Source organism: Thamnophis sirtalis, unplaced genomic scaffold (assembly GCF_051295495.1).
Source record: "Thamnophis sirtalis isolate CommonGarterSnake01/CBP01778 unplaced genomic scaffold, rThaSir2_p1.2 scaffold_1, whole genome shotgun sequence".
Taxonomy (NCBI): domain Eukaryota; kingdom Metazoa; phylum Chordata; class Lepidosauria; order Squamata; family Natricidae; genus Thamnophis; species Thamnophis sirtalis.
Genome location: NW_028261381.1, coordinates 60,066,402 through 60,093,172, shown reverse-complemented (window position 1 = coordinate 60,093,172; position 26,771 = coordinate 60,066,402). Strand labels below are relative to the sequence as shown.

General features: G+C 40.3%; 1 protein-coding gene across 6 annotated transcripts in view; it reads right to left on the bottom strand.

Annotated features, from left to right (window-relative positions):
- Positions 1-238: 238 nt before the first annotated feature.
- The window catches only part of RUFY4 (RUN and FYVE domain containing 4), a 28,478-nt gene continuing 1,945 nt past the window's right edge, over positions 239-26,771 (bottom strand). For 4 of the 6 annotated variants that reach the window (XM_087712623.1, XM_087712632.1, XM_087712614.1 and 1 more), the window contains 11 exons: positions 25,454-25,517; positions 23,965-24,071; positions 22,957-23,085; positions 18,736-18,842; positions 17,080-17,223; positions 16,285-16,348; positions 12,160-14,142; positions 10,832-10,938; positions 9,473-9,616; positions 3,771-3,902; positions 239-852 (listed from right to left, as the gene is read on the bottom strand). In XM_087712623.1, the coding sequence (XP_087568749.1) occupies positions 750-852; positions 3,771-3,902; positions 9,473-9,616; positions 10,832-10,938; positions 12,160-14,142; positions 16,285-16,348; positions 17,080-17,223; positions 18,736-18,842; positions 22,957-23,085; positions 23,965-24,071; positions 25,454-25,499 (3,066 nt within the window). In that variant the 5' untranslated portion in view covers positions 25,500-25,517 and the 3' untranslated portion in view covers positions 239-749. Of the gene's footprint in view, positions 853-3,770; positions 3,903-9,472; positions 9,617-10,831; positions 10,939-12,159; positions 14,143-16,284; positions 16,349-17,079; positions 17,224-18,735; positions 18,843-22,956; positions 23,086-23,964; positions 24,178-25,453; positions 25,606-26,771 lie in introns of those variants that run through there. The other 2 variants (XM_087712617.1, XM_087712608.1) reach the window with 2 other exon arrangements.

The window sequence follows — 26,771 nt, the reverse complement described above, 5'->3', positions numbered from 1 at the left end:
AGTATTCTCTCTTCTGTCTTTTTACCTTAGCACTGCTGTTTTGAAGTGAGGATAGTGTTTCCCATGAGATCATTCCGTTCCACATTCCCTTTTTTTTCTTTCTACATATTCAGAGTGCTGATTCTATATCAGAATAAATTAATTCAGTCTCTTCCATGCCTCTACTGCAGGGGTCTCCAAACTGAGCAACTTTAAGATTTGTGGACTTCAACTCCCAGAATTTCCTGGGCCATGATTGGCTGAGGAATTCTGGGAGTTGAAGTCCACAAGTCTTAAAGTTGCCCAGTTTGGAGACCCTTGCTCTATTGCATCGCTCCAAGTGACTGAATCACAAGTACATACTTATTTCTCTATTACTTAGTCTGGATCAAATGCCTTCTGCTTTCCAAATGGTTTAATGTTTTATTGCTTATGTAGGCTGGTTGGGAGAGTATATACTGCTCTAAGGGCTGAAGGCAGACTGGCTTCATATCTCATTGAAACACCAATTAAAGCAAACAATTAATAGTGTTACATCGTTTAAAAAATAAGGGATGCTCCATACCACTTCAGTGTTTTGGTTTTTTTTTTTGTTCAGGCTCAGTCTTAATCTGAACAGAGATATGCAGATCTCTTTTATCACCACCGAGTCCCTTTGCTTTTATTCTTCTGGATCTGATACCTCAAATCCACTCATAGCCAGCCCGCAGACAGGTAACTGAGCTTGCAATGAGGCAGGGTAGTATAGGATGACTTGATGAGAGCAAGGATCATGTGCTCTGACCATTTCTCTTCTGGTAGCATGCTATGCAGTAGCGCTCCTTGTGCCCACCACTCACTGAACAAGCATGACAAACAGTGTTCTTGCACCACCTGTGGGAGTGGAAGGGAAAGACAAATTTAGTGACCTGATTCCCAGCCCATCTCTCTCTCTCTGATCTGAAAGGAATTATACAATCATGGCTGAACGTTCAGCTTCATCAGTATGCTGCCTAATTGCTCTAACTCACACAATAGCAATGAGAAGCACAATTTAATCTTGTTTCTTGGTTTACACTATGTACAGTGAAGTTTATACACCAATGCAGAAGGCAGCCATTATCTACCAAAGAAGAGAGAGTCAAGCTATTCTCCAAAGCACCTGAGGGCAGGACAAGAAGCAATGGATGGAAACTAATTGAGGAGAGAAGCAACCTAGAACTAAGGAGAAATTTCCTGACTGTTAGAACAATTACCGGTAACCAGTGGAATAATTATCCAATCTCTTCTTTAAAACTTCCAGTATTGGAGAGTGGACAACTTCTGGATGCAGGTTGTTCCACTGGTTAATTGTTCTAACTGTCAGGAAATTTCTTCTTAGTTCTAGGTTGCTTCTCTCCTCGATTAGTTTCCATCCATTGCTTCTTGTCCTGCCCTCAAGTGCTTTGGAAAATAGCTTGACTCTCTCCTCTTTGGTAGATAATGGCTGCCTTCTGCATTGGACTGGAAGATCTCCAAGGTACCTTCCAATTCTATTATTCTATTCTATTCTATCTCCCTGGGAAGCAGGCCATAACCCAAAAAAGTCTAATACAGTTGGTCCCAAAGTGGGCGGTACCGTCCCCTGGGGGGGGGGGCGGTGGGATGGCTTAGGGGGGCGCTAAGAGGCAAGGGGGGCGGCAGAGGAGTGCTGGAGGTGGCCCCCTCTAGTGAGCCATTTAGAACCAGTTCGCTCACTCACCCCCGCCCATCCGGAAGCTGCATTAACATTAACTACAAAGGTTTTTAAATTGCATTTTGAATAAATGTGCAATTAATTGTTACAGTTTTGAATTTTACTGTTACTATCTTCCTTCTGTCGTGCAAACCGCCCAGTCACATGACTTCCCCAGCCACGCCCACCAAGCCACGCCCACAGAACTGGTCGTAAAAAAAATTGAATTCCACCACTGGGTGGAGGGCACTGAGGATCAGTTTGTAGCACCAAGAGGGCGGTGGACTGAAAAGGTTTGGGAACCACTGGTCTAATACAATTAATTGCTTTAGCTTACCTCAAAAAGCATGAACCTCTGTAAATCTCAAATACGTAAACATTGAAGAGTCCTGCTAGATCATACAAAGCTTAATCCAATATTTCAGATGCCAATTGAGCCCCACAAGCCAAGTTTGTGTTCCCAATAACTGGCATCCTGCTACCCACAATCAAAACATAAAGTATAGCTATTATAACCACAAGCCAGGCGCCACACCAGAAACCTATCTTACTAGTTTATCTCTTTTAAAACTATTCTAACCCATGCACACCAAAACTGTTGATAGCAAAGTTCACAGTTTAAGTGGTATGTGAAAAAAAGTGTTCCTTTCCAGTGTCCTAAATCTTGTGTCAATCTTCTTAACTGAGTAATTGTAGGACTTATATTATGAGAGGGGAGGAATGTCTACCTTGATGCCATTTCACACCTCTATATCATGCAACATTCTTTCACAGATGAGTAACTCTAACCTCTTCTTTTTAATTGACCCTTAGCTGCATTTTCACCAAAGCGACAATACAGTACCCTTTAGAGGTGCAGAGAACAGAACTGGACGCTATACTACAATCATGGATGCACCAGAGATTTGTGCAGAAGCTGTACAGTATCAGGACTTTCCTTTTTTATCCCTTTCCTGATGATCTTTGATACAAAATTTACAGTTTTAGCCAAACATTGAGCAAATCCTTTATTTGAACTATTCAAATACAGGTCTACTGTCAGAGAGCTATTAACACATATAGACCCGGGCTGATTAGCACAGCTGCCAAAGGAACAATGAAGTGTATTGTAAAAGTACATCACAAATGGATGTCTATGGGCCCATGATAAACAAATATGATGGCCTCACAGCTGCCCCAGTTTCTGCGAGCCTCTGCAAAAGGCGTGGTATGCAAACAATAGTGTGGTACGATAAAGCCCAGCTGATTAAAGGTTAACTCTCTCTGTTTTTATCTCATGAGATATTTCTTATCACACTTGTTTTCTCTGCTTCTGAAAATGGCAACATCTAGAGTTTAGACTTCCCTTTTCTGAGGTTTCCTGGAAAAGAATAGCCAACCTCTTGAACTGTTGAAAGCACCCAATGACGTCCCAAAGGTGTTTTTTTCAAGAGGTAACTGGACTTTCTGGTGTCAGACCTGGAACCATCTTTTACATTGGGCCTTCAGGTCTCCCACATTTTTTCCAGGAGAAAATGTGAGGGGGGAGTATGGGTGATATATATAGTCAAAATGACATTCTTTTCTCAGTGTGTCAAGGACACCTTGCCTTGCAGCTGCAATGATGTAAGACACACTCCGCCCCTCAAAGGCGGAGTAGAAATTCAATAAATGAAATGAAAAGAGGTTGAAAATGTGGGTGCGTCTTATACACCGAAAATGGCCCCGTGCGCTCACAACCAGCGAACCTCTTACTAAAGTTCACCTCTGGGAACAGCTGATTGGGGGTATTCTGGGAGGCGGATCCACCCGCCAATCAGCTGCTCGTGCTGAATCAGGCTAAAGTGCGGAAGCTGACTAGGACACTAGCCAGGTGAATACCGATGGATGCTGGTAGGCAGAGGCAGATTTTTTTTCCTTCCCCAAGCTCTGGGACAGGTTGTAATGTGCCTGCTTAGAGCTCAATATCTGTTTTGATCATGGTATGCATGTTTCCATGTTATATTTACTTTATAGTCATTTGTAGATATTATATCTGGATAATACCACCAATAATCAGAATTGAACAGGGCAGTTTTTATAAATCAAAATTAGTAATAGATGTAAATAAATACGTCACCTGCACTGGTATCGGCGTGACATAAGCTTGAACTCTTTTTTGCACTGAGCGCACAACCCTGTGTTCTGAGGAGCAACGTTCACAACTGGCAATGTGATACCTTCCGTCTTCTGCCACAAAGCATCCTTCTCCCTAAAATACACACAGCAAAATACTTTAAATTTACTTCAAAATGCTTTTTGGCAGTTTGTTCCACTTAAACATTTGTATTTGGCTCGTTCAGTTAACATGCTATTGCTGTTTTTTAAGTACCTCAGTGGTTGGAGGTTTTAGAGGAATCTACTGTAACTTCCTTTTTAGAGGAAGTTGATGAAATTGATTTACATGACCTCTGGCATAAGAAACCTGAATATCAAAGGAAGGTAATTTTATACAGCAGCAAAATTGTTTTTCTATAATCTTAAAATGACTGGCTACAACAAAAAGTTTGCTTTGTGTGTATTTGAATGTCTCAGAAAATGTTTAACCAAGAACCAGCTACAATAATCTTCCTGTTCAAATGGTTTGGTCGTGTCCTTTTATGGTCACATTTTGGGCCAACTCCAGAAGGATTTTTAATACAATTTTGGATTAAGCCTTGCATGCTAAAATGATTATGTTTTTCTTCCCAATGGATGGCATCTATCATGAATTGTAGATATTTTGGATATGAGGGCTGATTAAAAGAGCTACCATTCAACACTAGAATAAGGAATGCACACTTAATTTTCAGTGATGGCCTTTTGAAAGGTGTTGTCTGTCAACGTTAGAATTAGCTTCTTTTGGACAAAGGGACGAGGAATATAAACATGGTTTTTGGAATTGTTCTATATATATGACATACAGGTAAGCACTTTTTGGTTGTCTTTTCCTTAACCGCCATCGTCCATCTTCTGAGCAAATATGCTCCATTGTCCAGCAATTTGTACTGTTGAAAAACCTCTATCATTTAGTAAAAAACATTTGCTTATAACCAGTGGTGGCCTGCAACTGGTTCGGTGACCCTGTGCTTTGCGCACATGCCTAACACGCATGCCTAACGCGCAGAGTTCAAAATACAGCAATTTGAAGCTCAGCTGCTTACCTTCTAAGGCAGTCCAGGAAAATAGAACAGCGGAGGCGTGGAAATCAACAGCGCGAATCAGCTGAGCCAGAAAGAAATACATATAGGACAGGATAGGGTGGGCGGGGCCAGCTGATCGTTGAAACTACCAGTTTGCCAAAACCGGTTCAAAGTGGTAACAGCCCATCACTGCTTATAAACTGTAATTTTGGGGTTGCTTATTACCTTCTGGAGCAACAGAAAATTTTTTCTCTATTACCTATTTAATAGCTTTTAAAATATTTATCAACATGTAACCAGGTTAGACTAAACATACCCAACTCTTTAAAGTTTTCTTAGATTAAATAATGAGGATCTAGTCAAATTGTATGCATTGATCCAATATCTGCTAAGTTTCTGGTTTATGCTTTCTTCAGTGACTAACTAGGAAGCTTGCATAATAATCAAACTAATGATAAATCTTTTTCCCCTCCCTTTTACCGCTGCTAATTCTCCATCAACAATATATCAAGTTGTATAAGGTAACTCAGGGACAATGAATATGTCATCGGCCGGGACCTTGAAATCTGAACTAGCTTGGCAAAATCGGTCATTCATTATTACAGAACACCTGGTTGAAAATGGCTTCATACAATACAGCAGACCTGTCAGTGGATATTGTCCTCTGCCAGTACAAAATGACATCAATTTGATATTCACAGGTCAAAACACAGGTTGGACTATGAATGTATCTGTGCAAGGAGAGCACTGATTGCTGTATCTCCAGCTTCACAAGAGAGTTTTCTCATGGACCTCCTATTTCAGAGAGACGAATAGGAAAGGCAATACAATCTCTCTTAGCAGGCCAAAAAGAAAATTACCATAAAAACTGCTTGGAAATAATTAACAGCAAGATCAAATGACTCTGCTACCTTCTGGAGAGCAGTCACAGTGAGAACATAGTCTTCAGTCTTTCAAAATGAATGCTACATTGCAATGGTATCAGGGAGTCACACTTTCACGGCCTTTACTAAAGAAGAACATCTCTCTGTCCCATCTCTTTTAAAGTGGATACTGATCATCTTCCCCCATTATCATCTCCTCCTAACTTGATTCAGAGATATATGAATAGTTTAACCATCCAAAATCTGAACGGCACCATGAGGTAAATCTATTCCCCAGAGCTGATTAAAAAGAATTCTGTTTAGAGGATGACAATTTTACCCTCATGTTCGCCCTCTTTTTTTGAATTAGCTCAGATTCCTAATAATTGACTATCATTTTTCTCATCTTCAAGAATACAGTAGTAGCAAAGATGAGCTGGCTAATTATCATCTAATTGGGATCTGAATTGCTATTTGTAAAAGCAATGCCAGGTATTATGAAGGCCTACCTCTGTGATAGTGCTGGGAAAGAACAGAAAAAAAGGACAGCCAACTATAAGGTAGCTTGACTCAGTTACAGAGGCAACAGGATGCATCGTTGGAAAGCTTGAAGGATCAGTTTAGGGGCAGATTGTCATGGAGAAAAATCCAGTGACATGCAGTCAGGTGAGGCACAGCCTTTCATCGTGAAAAGAAAAAAAATGTAAAAGGGAAAAGGCAAGTGCTGAGGTGAGGCTAGCTAGCTGCTGCTTCACCATGAATGACTGCCTAACTGTTTAAAAAAGCTTCTAAAATAGCGCCCTCTACTATGAGGCAGGAGAACTGCATGCCTCATTTAGTCTGACTTTTTAGGCGTTTTATGATCCCTCAAGCAGAGTTAAGCGAGGCTTAAAAGCCTAAAAAGGCCCGAGGTAGTTCTCCTGCCATAGAAGAGGGCGCTCGTTCTTCCTGTGACTCAATGGCACCGCAGCTACCCGTCTTCCCTTTTTCTTCCCTTCTCGCTTGCAATACAGTGACAATAAAGGGGGAGCACAGAGATGTACCTTCATCTCTTCATTGATTTCCCTTTTTATGGGATGAGCCGGCTTCCTGCTTCTTTTATTTTCTGGAGGTCTCACTTCTTTTTCCATTTTTGCCATTTTTTATTTTATTTTTTTGTTTGGTGTGCGTGTATGTGTGTGTGTGTGTGTGTGTGTGTGTGTGTGTGTGGTGCGCACGCGTGTGTGTATGTATCTACTTTGTTGGAGATGAAATGGCTGCTGGTATTATTTGGGAAAAAGCTTTCGGGGGAAGGTTGTGGAGAGGAAGGGAGGGAGGACAGGGATGGCTTTTAGCACTGATTTGTTTCCCTCTCTTTTCTCTCTCTCTCATTCTCTCCCTTCAGCTCTCTTTCATTTCTCCCTCCCTCTCCCCCTTCTCTCTCTAATTTGTTTCCCTCTCTTTTCCCTCTCTCCCATTCTCTCCTTCCAGCTCTCTTTCATTTCTCTCTCTCTTTCTCCCCTTTTCTCTTTTATCTCTTTCTTGCACGTGCAAGCAAAATACCCCAGGATCACGGTGGCAGGGACAGCGACTCCTTCCGCTGCCGCCACTGAGAAGTGAATACCTGACTGCGCTCCGGAGAAGAGCCACGCTGTGCAGGAGACTTCTTAGTGCTAGAGAGAGATGAAAAGGGGAGAGAGAGAGAGAGAGAGAGCTGGAAGGAGAGAATGGGAAAGAGGGAAAAGAGAGGGAAATAAATTAGAGAGAGAATGGGGAGAGGGAGAGAGAAATGAAAGAGAGCTGAAGGGAGAGAATGAGAGAGAGAGAAAAGAGAGGGAAACAAATCAGGGGGAAAGAAAGGAAGAGAAAAGAAAGAAAGAAAGAAAGAAAGAAAGAAAGAAAGAAAGAAGAAAGAAACTTTCTCAGACTTATGACGAAAGCAATGGCAAGCTAGATCTCTTGCCAAGAAACTGTAGTTTGCCAGAAGGCACAAATTGGAAGCAAGTCTGATTTTTTAAAAAGAAAATAACAGAGATGGCAAAAAAAATGCATCTGAAAATAAGATTATTTATAATTTTGGATAACGTATTATATTGTCAAACTCAAAAGGCTTTTGATACTTAATTGTCATCATCGTCATCATCATCTCTCTCTCCTCCCCCTTCTCGGAGGGACTGTTGTCCCTTGTGGAAAACACAAGGAACTCCTCGGCTCCTTGCTCCCCCCACTAAATCTTTTTTTTTTGTTGGCCGCTGATGGTCACCGCATATGGTCCTCGGCGATACACTCTTGCCCGCCACCCCTTCGAAACGCACAAAACGGCACGGATCCTTTTATTAAAACCCTCTGTATTACAAAGGCATTTAAAGATTGTGATGACGTCAGTGCCTCACCAGCCATAAACCTCACCACACGTCACTGGAAAAATCTATCCGTGTGATTATAAAAGTCAATTCTAACCTGATGGCATATAATCACTTATAATCAATGTCAGGCATTTGTAATGGAAACAATGACATTCATTATCTGGATGCAGAAAATATCCTGTCAGAGACAAATAAGTAGGCCATCTGTTCTGTAGTGGATAATGGCCTTGTACTATATCATATGATGGAAAAACATGCCACAAGATCTAAATGGGCTCCATTTGCTGTTTTTCCATCAGGTTTTTTAAAACTCTATTTCTAAGGTAAAAGTATAGTGTACGGGTTCACCAATAGAGAACGTACAGGAAAAATTTAAATTTGACACTAAGGAAATAAAGGTCCAGGACATACTTGGAAATAAGGCAGCATGAAAACACTGGAGACCAAAAGGATTCTACTGCATGCAGCTTGCAAGTCAAGAAATTCAACTGAGGTAAAAAAAAAAAAAAATAGAGAGGAGGATAAGTAAGCTGGATTCAGATCAGCCAGAGGAAAGGATGAGATCCAGCAGACAGAGAAGAGAGTGGACGGATCTGTTACACGAGACTCTGGCAGAGAGCCTATGTTCTGTGGTCATTTTTATTAGGGAAGGGGTACAGTTATTTTGTTTCAATATGTCCTGTACTTTCAAGCAGTGGTGAAATTCAATTTTTTTACTACCAGTTCTGTGGGCGTGGCGTAGTAGGCGTGGCAGGGGAATGATATTGCAAAATCTCCATTCCCACCCCACTCTGGGGCCAGCCAAAGGTGGTATTTGCTGGTTCTCTGAACTACTCAAAATTTCTGCTACCGGTTCTCCAGAACCTGTCAGAACCTGCTGAATTTCACCCCTGCTTTTGAAATCTAGTGCATTTTTAAGGAGCAAGCTTCCTTTCATTTTTGAGCAAGCCTCTCAGCACACAGGGAGAGTCATTCCACTGAATTCATTTGTTTACTATTATTTAAATGATTTTCATGTATTGGGTTAATATTTCCTGTATATTGTTTTCTTAATGCAAATAGTAAAGTAAAGCTGATCATGTGTCTGATCATAACCTAGAGATTTAAGAAAAAAATTGGAGCCCCAGGACAAATGGAGAAAATTAAACCTTGGTGTCATCCTCCAACCCCTTGGTAGCAAGCTTATTTAATTAAACTGAATTAGCTAAAAACTAGAAGAATCTCCTTGGGATCTTGTTGCGAAGCTAATTCTAAATGAGGATCTACATACTTTTAAAGTTTCATTGATTACCTTGGATACACTGGAAGAAGTGTCCAAGGGCAACATTTGAGCCTTCCTGGCCTGTAATGTATGTAGTATGCTCCCCCCCCCCCCGCAAAGTATGCATTTCCAAAGCTAAAACAACATGAAAGAAAACCAATATCTATTCTTGTTGGGCTCCCTTTACTCACTGCAGTAATTCCAAAAGTTTGATTTTCATATTGTTGATGAGCACTCCCTGTTCCAACAGATCCTCTTTCAATTTCTCCTTCTCCTTCGATTCCTGGCAGTTTTTCTCCAGCAAAAGTTGCAATTGTTCCTTTTCTTGCTGTGAGCTAAGGAAAAGAAAGTTCTCATGTAACTCAGGGTCTGAATATCAGAGCTGTGGAATGCTCCACAGTTCCTTCCCAAAAAGTGCTTTGAATCTCTTTCTAGTAGAGAGAGGAAACCTATGGATTTTCCATACAGCATCCCCCTCTGATTCCTTCTTTTCATTCCATAGGTAATTCTAGTGATATCTAGCAGAGGTGGTAGCTCCCAGCAGCTCTCATTATTAGTTACCATGGCAACTCCACTGCGCTGAACAGTAGAAGTCAGTACGGCAGTAGGGCACAACAGGCTGTATCTTAACAGACCACACACCCCGAGGGGTGTTAGGGGTGCCTTACCCCCACAGTATTTTTTTTCCAGAGGGTAAGTCATCTATGTACCAAATTTGATTGAAATTGCTCGAGGCGTTCCAGAGTTATGCTACACACACACACACACACACACACACACACACACACACACACACACACAATTTTTATAGATAGATACTGGCCAGCTATTAGAGGTTGTACTTCAATAATATTTGATGAATCATATAGGTTCCCTGCTGTAGTTTAGAAGCAAGAAGAAATGCTACTAGAGCAGTTTAAGCCTTGGTTTAGAATCTCTTCCAGTGTTTTAGACTGCTGAATGCCTATTGTTGTGATCTCTGTGATCCCACTCCATTACAAGAATCAAACAGCAAATAGACATGCCAAGACATATAATTTAATTGAGTCTACATTGATCATTGCTGATGGCCTTCTTTTCACTGGTAGCAGCCCACTGTCCAATGAAATTGTGCCTCACAGTTTCAGGCTCATTATACCGGAAGTTGTGTTTGTGTCCTTACCATTTAAAACAAATGAAATGCATTATTAGAAAGCTTTATAAAACATCAACACAGAGATTTTAAATTTATTTTGCAAAATATAAGTGGGATGAAAATGGGAAGTACTCGATTGGTGAGAAAGCTCCCTGCTCTTTATGTTTCATAATGATGAGGAATATAAGGGAGTGCCTCACGCCCAGTCAAACCTTTTGATCTACAGCCCCTTGGTAGTGTTTGCAGGGACAAGTAATACATCTCTGATATTTTAGATAAAGTTGTTTTCTTCAAGCATGACTTGAAGATGCCATGGTTTGAACCTTGAGCTCTGAATGCAAGACATGTGCTCTGTCACTGAGCTATGGCCAGTTCCCTAAATATAGCTTTAAATATAATGGGTTCATGATCTCACCGGTTCAGCTGTTCCATGAGATGACTTATTGTTTTATCCTTGGCTATTAACGTATTTTTTGTTTGCTGGACATCTTCTGTCATTTTATCCAAATGGCCAGCTAGACTCTGGGAAATCAAGGATGACAAGAAAGCACAGCAGAAGATCAGTGACTGTTAGATGCTGGACTGATCTGATCTGATCTGAGTGCCGTGGGCACACACAGTATCTCTGAATGCTGGTTTGTGTGTTCTCCAACACAACTCTCACAATGCTTCTCTGAACGTACTTGCTCTTCCAAAGGGAGAATACGCAAACCAGCATACAGAAGAGACACTGCAGTTTAAATAGGCTTTTACTTTTGTGGAAATAGGGGTATCAAAGTCCATCAAACAGTCCAAGTCATACACGGATAATTCAGTCAGTCATCAACGTCTCTCAGTAAAGGGATAATCCAAATAACATAGTCCAGTATCATATAATCAGTCCGGTACACAAAGTTTGCTAACAGTTGCAAAACTTACAATAGCTCATGGCACTTAGATCAGTTCAGCCCAGCATCTAAAGAACAGAGAGAGAGCTAACAGACATTCTGGCTCCCTCTTATGGCCAATTGAGGAAAACAGCACCCAATCACATTTACAGCATGATTTAAAGAAACAGTTACAACATTGTTACATGATTTATATATTGCCAACCCAACCGTTAGAATTATATTCCTAACAGTGACTATCAGACAGAGAGAATATACACCCATCTCCCGGGAGTAAGGATTATTGTCAAGATGTCAGCTCTAGCAGTACTAGTAGGTCAAGGTTTTTGTTGTTTTTTGCCAATTAAGACTTGATTTTGAACCCTCAAATTCTTCAATCATGTAATTGCTACATGCTGATTTCCATTCCACCAAAATGCAGAGAACTGTGGCTTTTGCCCCCATCTCCATGTCAGCTTCATTTTACATTAGCTTTACAGCAAAACTCTCTTAAAACTCTTCCATTCTGGTAAAGTCTGTGACCTCTATGCATACCAAAAGGAGCTAATTTTCCAGAAAGCTAGCAAAATCCCTTTAATTTTCTAGAAATAAACATACGGCATCCCCCACTGAAGCCCTGTTTTCATTCTATAAGTATTCCTAGTGATATCTAGCAGAGTTAATATCCTTAACAATGCATGACATCTAGGAATCCTTTAGTAAAGACATGTCAGTTCCTTATAGGTTTTTTTTTCCCTATAAGCTTGCCATGGGCTTATCTTATTTAAAAAGATAAATATCAATTACATGTGGAATCATCCTCAGGGTTGTTGGTGATATCCTATTCCTTGGCTGTCATAGAATAATAGGCACCTACCTTCTCATGCACTTCAATTCTCTGTGTGGCACTGTCACCCGTCTTTACAGGTCCATCCAAATGCTGAAGCATCTCAGTCTGAATCTTTTTCATTGTCAGAGGTGATCTCGCTATTCCCTCTGTGGCAATGTCTCTTTCCTTGACAGGAGCCCTGGCTTCCTTGCTTTTGCTCTCATATGCTAGATGTGTCATTGTGATGGAAGAAACTGGCGCTATCTGCAGAACAGCATCTTCTGTGGGCCACTTCCAGCATTGCTCCAGTTCCTCACTCAGCTGTTTTGCTCTATTGGTGGTTTGCATTTTCTCCAGCCGCAGCTGTTCTACTTGATTTTTCAGCTTCTGGCACTTCTCTCTTAGGATGGAAGTGATGCTCTCACTTTTCTCCTGTTGGGTTTTCTGTAGAGTTTGGCTGGTGGCCTTCAATGTCTCCAGCTCACTTCGAAGCCATGCTATCTCCTGAGTCTGCTCTTTCAGACTAGCGTTAGCACTTTCTGCCTGTTTTACCAAGACTTCTCTTTCTTCAAGGGCTTGTTGCAGGATGGCCTGGAGCTGTTGCTTGTCCTCTTGAAGCCTGACTACTTCTTTTTCAAAAATATTTAGCTGGCCTGTGAGCGTCTGCAAAGTTCTTTCCCATCTCCTCTGATCCTCAAGAGTTTCTGCTTCCAGCTGGAACTTTTTGCTGGCCATTTCCTCTAACTGGGCTTCCAGGGTTGTGTTTTTCTCCAAACTTTCCTTTAGGCAGGCAGAGTGGTCATTCAGCTCTCTTTGCAAACTCAGGGCTGCTTTCTCATGGTCCCTCAGGGCCTTTTCCTGCTTCTCCAGAGACACTTGGAGGGTGACAAGTTGCTCCTGACACACCAGCAGATCTTTCTGAAGGTCTTTCATTTCAAGCTTGGAAAGCACCAGACTTTGTTCTTGAGACACAAAAGTTTCCATAAGAGTCTCCTTCTCTTTTTCTAAATTCTTTACTTCAGCCAAACTCCTCTCTAGTTTCTCCTTCAGCGGATCTATTTCTTGCATGGTTGAATGATCTTCTCTTTCCATCGCCCTGCAACATTTCTTGTCTGTCAGCTCCTTGACTGTTTCCAGTTGGCCATGTTGGCTCTTCATGGCCGCCACATGTTCTTCCCACCTCTCCAGGCTCTTTTCAGATACTTTTAATTTCTCCTGCAGCCCCCGACATTGAGAAATCAGTTGCTGTTGCCTCAATTCTTGGGCCTCCATATGTGCCAGATGCTGTCTCCTCTCTGCCTCCTGAGTACTCAATCTCTGTTCAGCCTCTTTGAGAGCCTTCTCGGCACCATCCTTCTTGGCCCAGGCCTCTTGACATTCCTCAGTCAAACTGGCAATCTTACATTCTGCTTCTCTGAGTGCTTTTACTACCTTGGCTAATTCTTGTTGCTGTTTTTCCTGCTCGCCCGTTTTTTCTTTCTGTTGTTCTTCATACTTTGTCAGCTCTTCTTCTAGAGAGCGGTTCTCTTTAGAAAGAGTTTGCTTTAGTGATGTGTTTTCCTCTTGTTGCAAGGCTAACTTTTGCTGCAGAACACTGAACTCCCCTATTAATGTTCTCAAGCATTCTTGTTTCTGTATGCTGTTACCTTCCGTTATCCCATCTACTTTCCTGCAGAGGCATTGTTTGGGTTGAGGATAACATAATCCTTGGGCGGAAGGCATGTTGCCTAGCTGCTCCTTTTCCAAATGGACCTGCAATTCACCATCAGCCCTCTTCTGCTCCTTGCCAGAAGGTGGAGTCTGGACATACCTTTCCATAAAGGGATTCAGTTTCAGAAGGGAACCCATCTGCAAGAGACTGTTTTTTCTGCTTCTCCAGACTCCGATCCATTTCTCCAATGGCTGTTCCGGCCCAAGCCTTGACTGATCATCCACCCTTGAATCAGGAACAACATCCATCGTTCTGAGCCTGCTCCTTTGTACGAAGGTGCTTCCTTGATGAAGCCCATGTTCTTGGTTTGAGTTTCCAACCTAGGATTAATGAATAAATATTTGGTGCGAGATGATATTACTACCCTAATAGAAATACTCAAAGATTTCAAGTTACGGTCGCCAAAGTGATGCTCATATTCATAAACAAAGTGTGATGGAATTCTCTTAGCCTGGGAACAAAAAGGGATTTTTCCAAAATATTGCAGATCAAGAACAGATGGGCATATTTTGTAGTGTAAGCTGCCTGGAATCGCCATGTGCGATTTGGGCAGCCATTTAAATAGGTTTCATAAATGAATAAAAAGTAATATCAAGTAAACAATTATCATCTTCCCCATTAAACCAAGACCAGCAAGAAAGAGGATCAAATACATTGGGTAACATACGTACTGATAAATGAGGGCCAAGATACACACAGCCAAGATTTTGCAACCTATCCCCATTTTTATTTGCAATAAACCCAAGGGTGGGATTCTACCGGTTCGGACCAGTTCAGGTGAACTGGTAGCTCTGGTGATTAGCTGGGAGAGAACCAGTTTGCCCCGATGATCAGATGGGCCCAGCTGCCAGCTCACGCTATTTTTCTACCTTTATTTTTTTCAGCTGATTCACGCAGCAGAGCAGATTGCCACAAGAATCAGCTATGTTACTCCTCCAAAGAAACTCGGTATCTCAAATTTTGCGCAACCACCGAACCGGTTGTTAAACCGGGAGGATCCCACCACTGAATAAACCTGTCTACTCTGACTCTGTGACAATTTTGCTCTATTGGCTCTCTGTCTGAACAGAAATAAAGTCTTGTCTGTCTGCTTTCTTGTTTAAAAAATTACTGTAAAGAAGTACACATTTGCAGAGCAATTTGCAACTACAGATAGTCCTCAACTTACAACAGTACATTTAGTGACCATTCAAAGTTACAAAAAGTTACCTTTGCACTGAAAAAAGTGACTTATGACCATTTTTTCACACTTACAACTGTTGCAGCATCCCCATGGTCATGTGATCAAAATTCAGGTGCTTGGCAACTGGTTCATATTTATGACGGTTGCAGTGTCCCAGGGTTATGTGATCAATTTTTGTGACCTTCTGACAAGCAAAGTCAACAGGGAAGCCAGATTTCCTTAACAACCAGGCTACTAACTTTAACAACTGCAATGATTCACTTAACAACTATGGCAAGAAAAGTTGTGAAATGGGGCAAAACTCACTTAACAAATATCTCACTTAGCAACTTAAATTTTGGGCTCAATTGTGGTCGTAAGTTGTGGACTTCCTGTACTCTCACTGTGCTTGAACACTCATTTTCCTACAAACTCTACAAAGCCGATGTTGTAAAAACAGAATGGGAAAGAAGATGGCTAGGAGAGATACTGATTACAGAAGCCATGATATCTCCCTTAATTACTTCTTCCCTTAATTACAAAAATGAATTTGTAACTTTTTCTAAATGTTTGCCTTTATATTCACATAAGAAAAGGGATTGTCTGGAATTTTGGGAATTGTTCCAATCATTTCTACAGGACACCAGATTGGGAAAAATGGCTGTAGGTTTATCTTTTATGGGAAATAGCAATAGCATTTAGAGTGGTTTACAGAAGACAGCATATTGCCCCCAACAATCTGGGTCTTTATTTTACTCACCTTGGAAGGATGGAACACTGAGTCAACCTTGAGCTGATGAGAATCGAATTGCTGAACTGCTGGCAGCCAGCAGAAGTAGCCTGCAATACTGCATTCTAACCACTGTGCTACTGTGGCTCTAGTAATGGAATAGTGATCTAATTTGAACTTTTGAAAGCCTGTTCCGGCAGTTCTAACTCTGAATATAATATACATCATGCATATTATTTATTTATTGTGAAAATGAATAGGTACCATCTCAACCAGAAGGTTCACAAAGCAATTTATGAATTTTTGTCCTTGAGTCCATAATCACTATTGTGGGGAATTATGTGGAAATTTCTAAGTTTCTTTCTTTTAATAGTACAATAAAAATCCTGGGATGAACCAAGAATCCAAACAATTGCTGATATCTTCTTATAAAGGAGGCAGAGGAAAAACTGGTATAGCCTCAAGACACATATTACACAGCTGTTTACTGAAGAAAAGCAAGTGAGGTTTGGTCATTGATTACACTTGGAGCCCATGATAGAAGAAAGGTTAAATAAATAAACTGTGTACCTTAGACAATCCATCCTCTGATTGGGTGTACTGTATAGCTCTGGTAAAAAATTGTGGCAAAACTCTAGAAAAAATAACAGTAATAGATCAAGGAAGAAACTGCTGACTTTTGCATCTAATTTCCTATTCATGCTCTGTTTCATAACATTTCTGGAGGAGATCTCTCAAGATAAGCTACTTGAAGTCAGTTTGAATTGTGATCTTCCATTGCTAAACTGCAATGTCTGGTATTTCCTTTCACAGATTCTTCACCACTACCATGAAGAGAGCATTACAGATTATGACATGGCTTAAGTCTGTGAGAAGGGTAGAAAGGGTACATACACAAGAGCATTGTGGACTATTGCATAAAGGGACTGCAAACAGTCCACAAGGACATATAAGAATTTGTGCAAGTTTCACAGGTTTCACTAGCAGAAAAAGTACATGCATCTGAATATGGAGAACTAATCTTGTAAAGTTATGGAGAATGATGATGAAGGAGGAAAGAAAAGAAAAACATAAATGTTATAATACTAGAGAAGCATATTTGTAAATAAAGAACACAATAGCTAAAGCCCGATTATAATTTCCAGTGTAGCTATCCTATCAAAAATATATGCTTCTTATGGCAGCATTTTGAAGGTTGGAGGAATATACATCCCATAGTACATAGTATAGGTACTTGAATAATAAGCCACAGAACTGTTCCCTTATATTGCTCCAAAATGCCTTATTCAGAAATATTAGTGTGAAGTGGCTAAATGTGAATCTCTAGTTCCTCACATTGGGGAAGGCTTGCGTATTGTTACTCACTCTGAGACTGTGGGCCATGCAGCATCCAAATCTTCTCTGCGGAGGGCCAGGTGGAAGGCAATGCCATCCAACTCATAGAGGGAGCTCAAAATTTCTGTCCGTAGCTTTTCGTCCAAGAAGGGACTACGTGCATAGTACCACTCACTGCAAAGAACAAACCACAGAACATACTAACTCCCAGATGCCCGTGGTACCTCCATTTCATTCCCACCATGGATCAGAGCCAAATGTAACTGTCTTAGAAGACGGGGGACCACCTATGTATCATGAACCTTGAGAATGCAAGAGATGCTAATACCATTAACGTACATCTATCATCCCCTTAACTCTATCAACCAAGAATCGTGCTTTTAAATCAGGGTTAACATTGTATCGAGGCCCAGGGCAAAAAGCGAGCTAAAATCATTAGTGAGATTCTCAAAGCCTATCTAAAAATTACATTCATTCATTCATTCTTGATTGTATTTACTTGTATTTTTCGGAGTATAAGACACACCTTTTTCCCTCAAAAAAGAGGCTGAAAATCTGGGTGTGTCTTAAACACTGAATACAGCATTTTTCGCTTCCCGAAACCCCACCCCCTTCACCAAAATGGCCGTGCAGAGCCTGTGGAAGGCTTTCAGAGAGCTCCTGGGGGCTGGGGAAGGCAGAAATGAGTGAAAAATGGGTGGTTTTTTGCTCCATTTTGCCCTCCCCCAGCCCCCAGGAGCACTCTATAAGCTCCCAAAGGCTATGCATGCATTTTTTTTTGACAAAAAAGGGCCAATTTTCATGCAAAATAGGCTGTTGTTTGCTCATTTGGGGGGGGCATCCCCAGGAGCACTCTACAAGCCCCCTAAAGACTATTCATGCCTTCTTTTGGGGGAAAAACAGGCCCGTTTTGGCAAAAAAACATGCCTTTTTGAGAGGTTTGCAGAGTGCAAAAACTTTTTTTTTAAATTTGCCTCTTCAAAATCCTGGTGCGTCTTATACTCTGGTGTGTCTTATACTCCGAAAAATATGGTAAATAATAGCATTTAAGTATAATTCATTTAATTCAAAAGTAATTTGTATCTTGGCACTAGCTGTTTCTTTGTTCTGATCCCACCTCTTAGTTTTTAAAAAGTTTACCCTGTGAAGATAGTTAGGGAATTCTCTGGAAGCATTTCCATTCTGCCATGCTTTTCACCCCATAAAACCTCAGAAGCAATTTGGTTTCTAACTTTATTTGAGTTGACTTGAAATGTTGAGATGAAGGGTACCAGTACCAGTGTCCTCACTACAACAGTCTCTGCAACAACAAAAATCTCATCACCCGCCCTCCACACCAAATGCAAGAAAACAAGAGTGGCAAAAATAAATAAGGAGCCTTTATTAAATCTTGTAAATTTGACACCTTTTAATTTTTAAAAATTGTACAGAAGGGGATTTATGACAAGTCTTGTAAAATCACTGGACTGGCATTTTCTTACAGGTCTTAAAAGTCAGCAATCTGGAAAACAGATGGAGGAAGAACTCTCATCAACGTGGGTAGTCAAATTTTACAGTAGCTTTCCCTGCTCTGTACCTCAACCAGAAATAAATCCGCCTAACTCTCCAACACGGTTGATGTGGTGCAATACAGAGATCAAACTGCTTCCATACCTGTACCAAATACTTGCAAGGAAAGGTTCTCACCTATTGACTTCTGGTTCCATGAAGCAGAGCTGCAAGGTCTCAGCTAACAGTTGATGGACTAGGCAGTAGCGGATGAAAGCCCGGCCTTTCCCCACAGCAGTTTTCAGCTATCAAAGAAACAAATTTATGTTCCAACAAAAGACCAAAGTAGTAAAGAACTCCTTAAATTGCCCTATTTGCTAAATGTTTTTATTTATACACTCCTTCTAGGCTATCCAACTTGGCTTACATCTTCTTCTAAGTTATAGCAATAGCAATAGCAATAGCAGTGGACTTATATACCGCTTCATAGGCCTTTCAGGCCTCTCTAAGCGGTTTACAGAGAGTCAGCATATTGCCCCCAACAATCTGGGTCCTCATTTTACCCACCTCGGAAGGATGGAAGGCTGAGTCAACCCTGTAATTTGTCTTTCCCACTTGCTTCCACTGCAATGATCAATTGTGCCAATGTCCTAGTCTTGGTGCAAATCAACCCATATTGATGTTCTTCACCAGAGTCTGAATAAAGAATGAACTATCATCAAATTTCCTTGAGAACTGGGCTACCTTGCTATAGAATTATGACTGACAGGTTCTAAACAGTATAGTGCGTATGTATTTTTGTAGGAACACGTATGTATCAGAGGTGTTATGCCGCTGGTTTGCTGGTAGTGGTGGCAGCATGAGTCTCTGCCCACCCACCCTGACGTCATCAAGGACATTCTCTGCATGCCCAGATACACGCATGCTCCCACTAATGAGCCAGTAGTGAAGAAAATAGAATACTATCTCTGGTATGTACTGTATGCATTTGTGTGTGTGCACACACATACTCAGGTATATATACATACAGCACATATATAGGTAGTCCTTAGATAATGACTGCCCTATTTAGTGACCCTTAGAACTTAAAATAGCACTGAAATTTATGATCGGTCCTAAATCTAGCAATTTAGACTTATATACCGCTTCATAGGGCTTTCAGCCCTCTCTAAGCGGTTTACAGAGTCAGCATATTGCCCCCAACAACAATCCGGGTTCTCATTTTACCCACCTCGGAAGGATGGAAGGCTGAGTCAACCCTGAGCCGGTGAGATTTGAACAGCCGAACTGCAGAACTGCAGTCAGCTGAAGTAGCCTGCAGTGCTGCATTTAACCACTGCGCCACCTCGGCTCTTATCTTATTAAATTTATGATGGTCACAGTATTTCTGCTGTCATGTGATTACTATTTAACCAGCTTCTAACACACAAAGTCAAAGGGGAAGGAAGTTGCAAATTATGCTCACATGATGTTTGATTTAATGCCTGAATCTTTTAGTGATGAAGGTGCTGGTTCCAATTGTTAAGTGAGGACTACTTGTATAAAGAAAGCAATGTAATCAAACAATGTTAAGTATGTCAGGGAAAGCTGTATCTCCTTTATATGCACTCTTGGAATAATCTATGTTCACAATTTCAACAGTTTCTTATCAAGGGAAAAAAAACACTTCAAAGAGTTGCAACCCAATCTTCAGTGCCTGTTAGCTACTCCAATTATAGCTAGGTCTCGATTAACATTGAAAATGAGTCCCACAATGGAGTCACATTATTTGAGGGTGCACTATTCAAAGTGATATTTCTGTGGGGAAAATGGCAATTGGTTCCAGTTTGCTAAAAATAAGCCATAGGCATTTTTTCAAACCAAGGATAAAGAGATGGAACCCGCATGTGCTCCAGATGGCTTCTCCCTAGGCTGGACAGTGGTCCTCCATTGGTTTGAATGCCAGGAGATAAAGGGATTAATTATCAAATTCACAATCATCACAAAGCCTTTTAAAGAACACTAAGTTTACTCATCTTGCTTCTATCTGTTTTGGGAATTGCTTATCTAACTATCTTAAAGCTATAGAGAAATTGGGATGACAAATTTGAAAAGGCACCTGGTAAGTCTATCTTCATTTCTTTACACAAGGAAAACTATAAGTATAAGAACTTAAAGAATTTGAAATAAATGGCAAAATGTTAAATAAGATTTTGAAACAAAAATGTTATACATGAATTAAGGGACTAGAGAAATTTGGAATATTTAAACTTTTATTATAAAATGTTAGAACCAACTACATGAAATAAACAGCTTTTTGGGGAAACCAGAATTATGTTGTCTACTGTAAGTCATAACAGAAATTAGAGAGTTTATGATTTAAATTGGACACTAGAGGGGACTAAAGATGCAAGGCAGAAAGAAAACTGCCTTTGGTGTTGATAAAAATTGGGATTTATGAAATGACACAGGAGATTTACAGGAGATTTTTGAAAGAAGGACCAGAATAGCAGTGACAATGTCTGCTTCTATCGATGGAATAGGTTTAAAGGATGTTAATAAAGGAAAGACAGATGTGAAATCATTCCTTCTTCCATTTTGCACCCACAAAGATTAACAGTGTCTAAAATCCCAACTGCAACAAGATATGAGTTAGCCTTAACTGAGCATGGGCAATCTTTGCAATAATTGAATTTTGGGTCACATTAAGCAGGACCTGGTATCAAATTACATTGTGCACTAAATAGAATATTACATTAATCAAATCCACACTAATCACAATCTGTGTGTATTATCATTGCTAGATGTCAAAATTTCAAATTTTTCTTCTTTAAAGGTAGAAATTAAAGTGAAGAAGATTCTTTAAAAATACTAGATACCAGGGGTCTTTGAAGTATTTCTATAGCTCATGGATATTAGCATAGGGACATTATTTCCATTTCTTATTGGGATCTCTTTGTCAAACACAAAGACTAATTCCTATTTAAAACACAGAGCACAGTTCTAGACCACATCATCATTTTACTGGAAAAGAATGTTTTTGAAAGAAATGCAGTATGAACTCCTGGGCATATACAGGTTGCCAACAAGGGATGTAAGGTAAAGGTAAAGGTTCCCCTCGTACATATGTGCTAGTGGTTCCCAACTCTAGGGGACAGTGCTCATCTCCGTTTCAAAGCTGAAGAATCAGTGCTGTCTGAAGACGTCTCCTTGGTCATGTGGCTGGCATGACTAAACGCCAAAGGTGCACAGAATGCTGTTACCTTCTCACCAAAGGTGGTCCCTACTTTTCTACTTGCATTTTTACTTGTTTTAGAACTGCCCAGGTTGGCAGAAGCTGGGACAAGTAACAAGAATTCACTCTCCGCTAGGGATTCGAAACACCAAACTGCCGACCTTTCCGATCGACAAGCTCAGCATCTTAGCCACTGAGCCCCCCGTCCCTTATTCAATAATTCCATTCAACAAATTCCACAACTGTACCTAAGAAATAATGTAGCGGATTTAGTTTTGTTAATCACAGTGTGCAAACCCAATTGTTTCAGTTTTATAAACTTTAGTTTATGACTCAAAATTATTTGTAAAGCAAGTGAAAGGGGGTGTTCAAGAAATTATGATTAGAACAAGCCATAGCAGTTTGGTTATTTTATATGTACATGTGATCAGTAACAGAATGCTCTTGACATAAAAGGCTGAAATGCAGCTTTGTTCAAATTGAGAAAATTGCAATGAGATTATCTTGGTCCCAGACATTAAAAATAAAAAGAACACTGTATCTGAGTGGATCTTTAAAAGCTTAAAAATGGAGATGTAGAAAGAGATAAACGTGAAGAGCTAATCTTGGAATGTATTTTTGGCAAATAGTTTTGACTAACCAGATTGCTATAGTAACTACATTTCCTTTTGATAGATGTTAATGTTTCTTATAATATGCACTTATATGCACTTTCAAATAGGAACAATTAATTCCCTCAATCTTTCCAAACCTAACAACCTGCAGATAGATGAATTTGACTACAGTTCCCAGAAACCTCATTCAGCATGGTGGATTTGTAACACATAATATCTGGAAGCTACCAGGCTGAAGTAAAACTGTAGAAACATAACTGCATTTAATGCCATCGTCATGAATATCATCTTAATGTCTTGCTTCTGGAAAAGTGGGTTATTTAAGCCACCATTGGATGACTCACAGATGTTGCTAAATTACTACTCACAATAGCCCAGCTAGCAGTGATGAATGATCATTCATCATTAGCCTTGCAGTTTAAGATATTAGAAATTGTAATCCAAAAATATTTGGAACATTCCAGAGGTGGAGAATTCCCTATACCTCCTCTATGTTTTCCTATGGTAAAGCAGCATAATTGATTTGTTCTCGTCAGTCCATATTGCCCCATATTCCACAATAAACTCACATAAAATATAAGCTAGTCTTACTTTGTCCAAAGAAGTGACATGTTGAACCCCTGGATGTGGGTTGCTGTTTATCCGGGTAAGGTTTCGGCTCAGAAAATCCCAATAATCTTTTTTCTGTCCAAAGAGATTTTTCTTTTCTTTCAAATCATACTAGAATATGGAGGAAGGGAAGTAATAATAATTTATATGTTCTTCATTGACGTTCTCATTAATTGTTTAGTAGCTGATTATAAGCTGACTGGTGACAGAACTGAAAAATAGGAGATTATATATTTTCTAAATAAGTATGTTTTTAGGGAATACTATAAACATATTGGAAATTCAGATAGGAATGCTGAGGGAAAATAACTCTCTCCTCCTCCTCTTCACCACATAGCAAAAAGTAAATTTCTGTTGGGGCAGCACAGAGATGAGACTTTGCCTCAGGAGTAAGGAACAACTTCAAAAGCTGGGAGTGCACCATGTTACAACATTAGTAGCTAGAACCAATTTAAATTGTATTTCTTGTGATGTACTCTATAATACATGAGTAGAAGACCAGTTTTTAGTTGGGGCCTATACAGTATTTCTTTGGGGTTATCTATGAGATAGTGGTGGCTACCGACACATTCAATGAGCAGAAATTAGTCAGGACAGCTCTCTCCCTTACTCTCTTTCTCTCCCTTTCTCTTTCTCTCCCTTTCCCTCTCTCTCTTCCTCCCTTTGTCTCTCTCCTCTTCCTTAGTCTCTCTGCCTCCCTCTCTCCCTTACTCTCTCCCTCCCTCTCTCTCCCTTACTCTCCCCCTCCCTCTCTCTCTCCCCCTCTTACTCTTTCTCTCTCTCCCTTATCCCCCCTCTCTCACACACACACTCCTTCTCCTCCCTTTCTACTCTCTCCCTGCTTCAAGAGAAGCAGATCACATTGTCAGAGATCTGAACTAAGTCCTAGCAGAGGGTTTCTGAAACTGGAGCAACCCCTGCTATTATCTCCAGGAGCCCAAGAGTCCTATTACCAAGCAAAGTCCTAGAATTGACAATTGAGTCTCATACCTGCAGTAGAAATTCCAGTTGGGCACAGAAGGGTTGCAGTTCCTGGCTACCATCTGTCACTGGGAGACCCCGCTCCCGGTAGTTTTGGTTCAAATCAACCAGTGTATCTAGTGGGGGAAAGAGGGAATTCATAAAAAAAAATCTGAGTCCTGCTGTAGCATTTCTCCTCCTAAAGTTAAAATCAGGTGAAGATGGTGTGCCTAACATACCCATTACAATCTAGGCGAAATATCAGAACAAGGAATAAGGAGGAAATATATTTGGGAAGACCCAATAAAGGGACTTGATAGTCTAGGAACAAAAAAGGGAGAAAACTTTTTAAAGGCCGCCCACAGTTCTCATGTACAGAAAGGAAGATGATGGAAAGAACATAAAAGAAAAGCTCATTCAGCAAGGTTATGTATGCCCTCCTCTCTTGCAAAGGAACAGATTTTAAAAGCAGTGTAATCTGTTCTGGGCAGAGAGGCAATCAATCAATCAATCAATGGTAGATTGACTTACAGAGTAAAATATGCTCTACTTATTGTTTTATTATTTAGCTCAACTTTCAGGCATACCACTGACTGGGAGGGTTTGTACTTTTTATCATTGAATTTCTGACAAGCTAAGTCTACTCTGAATTTAATTTTATTATTCCAGCCCTGTTAATCTATTTGGTGAATAGCCCATCTACGTCTGGGTTAGGATCTTATCCGGTGATCCCATCTCTGATGGCAATCTGTTCGAGGCCTATATATGACAGTGTCATAGTCACAACAATATCAACACAAACAGCATTGAGATCAACACTAATAATCTCCTATGTGTAAAGTCTGGTATAAGAGTATCAGGGAAGCATCAGAATAATTTATTCAGTTTATGGGCATCCCTGCTAGATACTGTAGATGCCGTGAGTAAGGCTTAGAATAATCTGTCTTTTATTCTTCCAGACATCTTTCAAATTGCAGGAAGGCATGTTCTGGTGAGCAACTCCAAATAAATGCAGTGAGGATTCATGAGGTTTGCCACAGAAGCATAACTGAGGCCAGTATAAGACTCGGATGGGCACACATGATTCCACTGGGTTAATTATCCCGTTCTGAGTGGTTTCTTTTATAGCTTGTGGCATGATAGGCACTTATCTTAGGTTTTCTGGCTAATTCTTTCTAGCTAGAGATTTGACCAGAGATTATGTTAATCTCCCAGAGAGCAAAAGTGAAAACCCATTTTAATTTTAACAGGCTCTCTTCAATGACTGGTGGTCTGGTCACTCTTTCTAATTCTGGCTGGGTTCTAAGTAATTCTCCTAAGGGGAAGATCAGCAGAAACTGCCTATTCCCCAGCCATCAATTGTGCTTTGTTCAGAGATCAGGTAAGAAACATAATATAATACAAAAGAATACCATTCCAAGGGATATGTGAAAAATATGCCCAACATTCAAACAGAAGCCAGATAATGCTCATCATTTTAGTAATGCCTACAGTGAAGAGAGCAGCCATATATACTTACTCTTTAAATCCTTAATCACATGAAGTATCTCTCTGTCAGCAGCCATAGTTCCATATCACCAATCCTTCAAAGGAATCAGCTATTAGTTAAGGAAATTCCATGCTGGGTCTACAGTCAGCAGGAACAGTAAGGGTATTTCAAGGAAACAGATTCTGGTGTCATAAACAAATAAAATTATTTAAATATATATTATTATTTAAATATCTACTGTTAGGGATCCCTTATTCTGGGAATTTCATATCTTGACGGCTGCACAGACATGCATTTTAAGAATATCAGTATAAAAATAGGTTGAATGTAATGCACAGTATATAACCTTCAGAGAGGGGAGTTGAATCTTTGTGTATTCATAATAGTTTGCAGATTATCGATATTCAGTGATTACTAATCCTGATAAAGCAAAATCTTTTTTCCACCCAGAAAGCGCTGAAAACTCTGAACAATAATTCTTCCCTAAAACATACAAGGAACTAAACTAATTAATCTCACATGGCCAACATTGGTTAGGATAAGTGTTTCACAGCAGCTGCCTTCTGAAAACAAGGAGCCACTTGTCCTTTCTTCCTACCTCACAAGAAGGAAGCCAGGAGGCTGAAAACACAGGCAGGAAACTACTAAGTAGGTTTTCCTGCTCCTCCTTCATCTGCTGTTCTAGATGCTCCTTCAATTGATAATACAAACAGTTTGCTATCTGATGGATTCAGGTGGAGATTCCCCTTGCAAGATCATCAAGCAGTGCAAATATGCCTCTCCATGGAGATCAACCTTGGAGACATCCCTATTGTGGTGATGGAAACTTCTGCTATCACCTTTTTCTTGGTAGTGATTCCTGGACAGTGGAAGCTGAGTCTCCCTTACAATGAGTTTAGCTCCTGGGGATTTCTCAGATAGATCTAAGCAGTTATCTCCGAAGCAGTGATGACGTGGTTTGCTAATATCTTCTTCTGGGAAGGTTTTCCAACTTCTCAGTCTAGTCCACCCTCCTAGTATTTCTTAGAAGATTCCCATCCAAGTCCTAATCACCACTAATCCTTCTTGTTTTACTTGAGTTTAGGACTCAATTAAAGGAGACTTTGAATTCCTAAGAGTCCAACCCTCCTCTGTTACGCTAACAATTTTCAAAGAGGTTAATATGATAGCCTTGGAAATGATGTATTTTTCTTCCATCTGCTACTTAACTCCTTTCTGTCCCAACTGATGTGAACTCAGGAGGAAGTAACACTTCCTCAGTTAGTTTCTCATTATTCACCCGCAGCTTTAAAGGGCTTTTCAGCCCTTCTGTGTCAACCATATTTCTATTCTTCCCTTCATATATTCC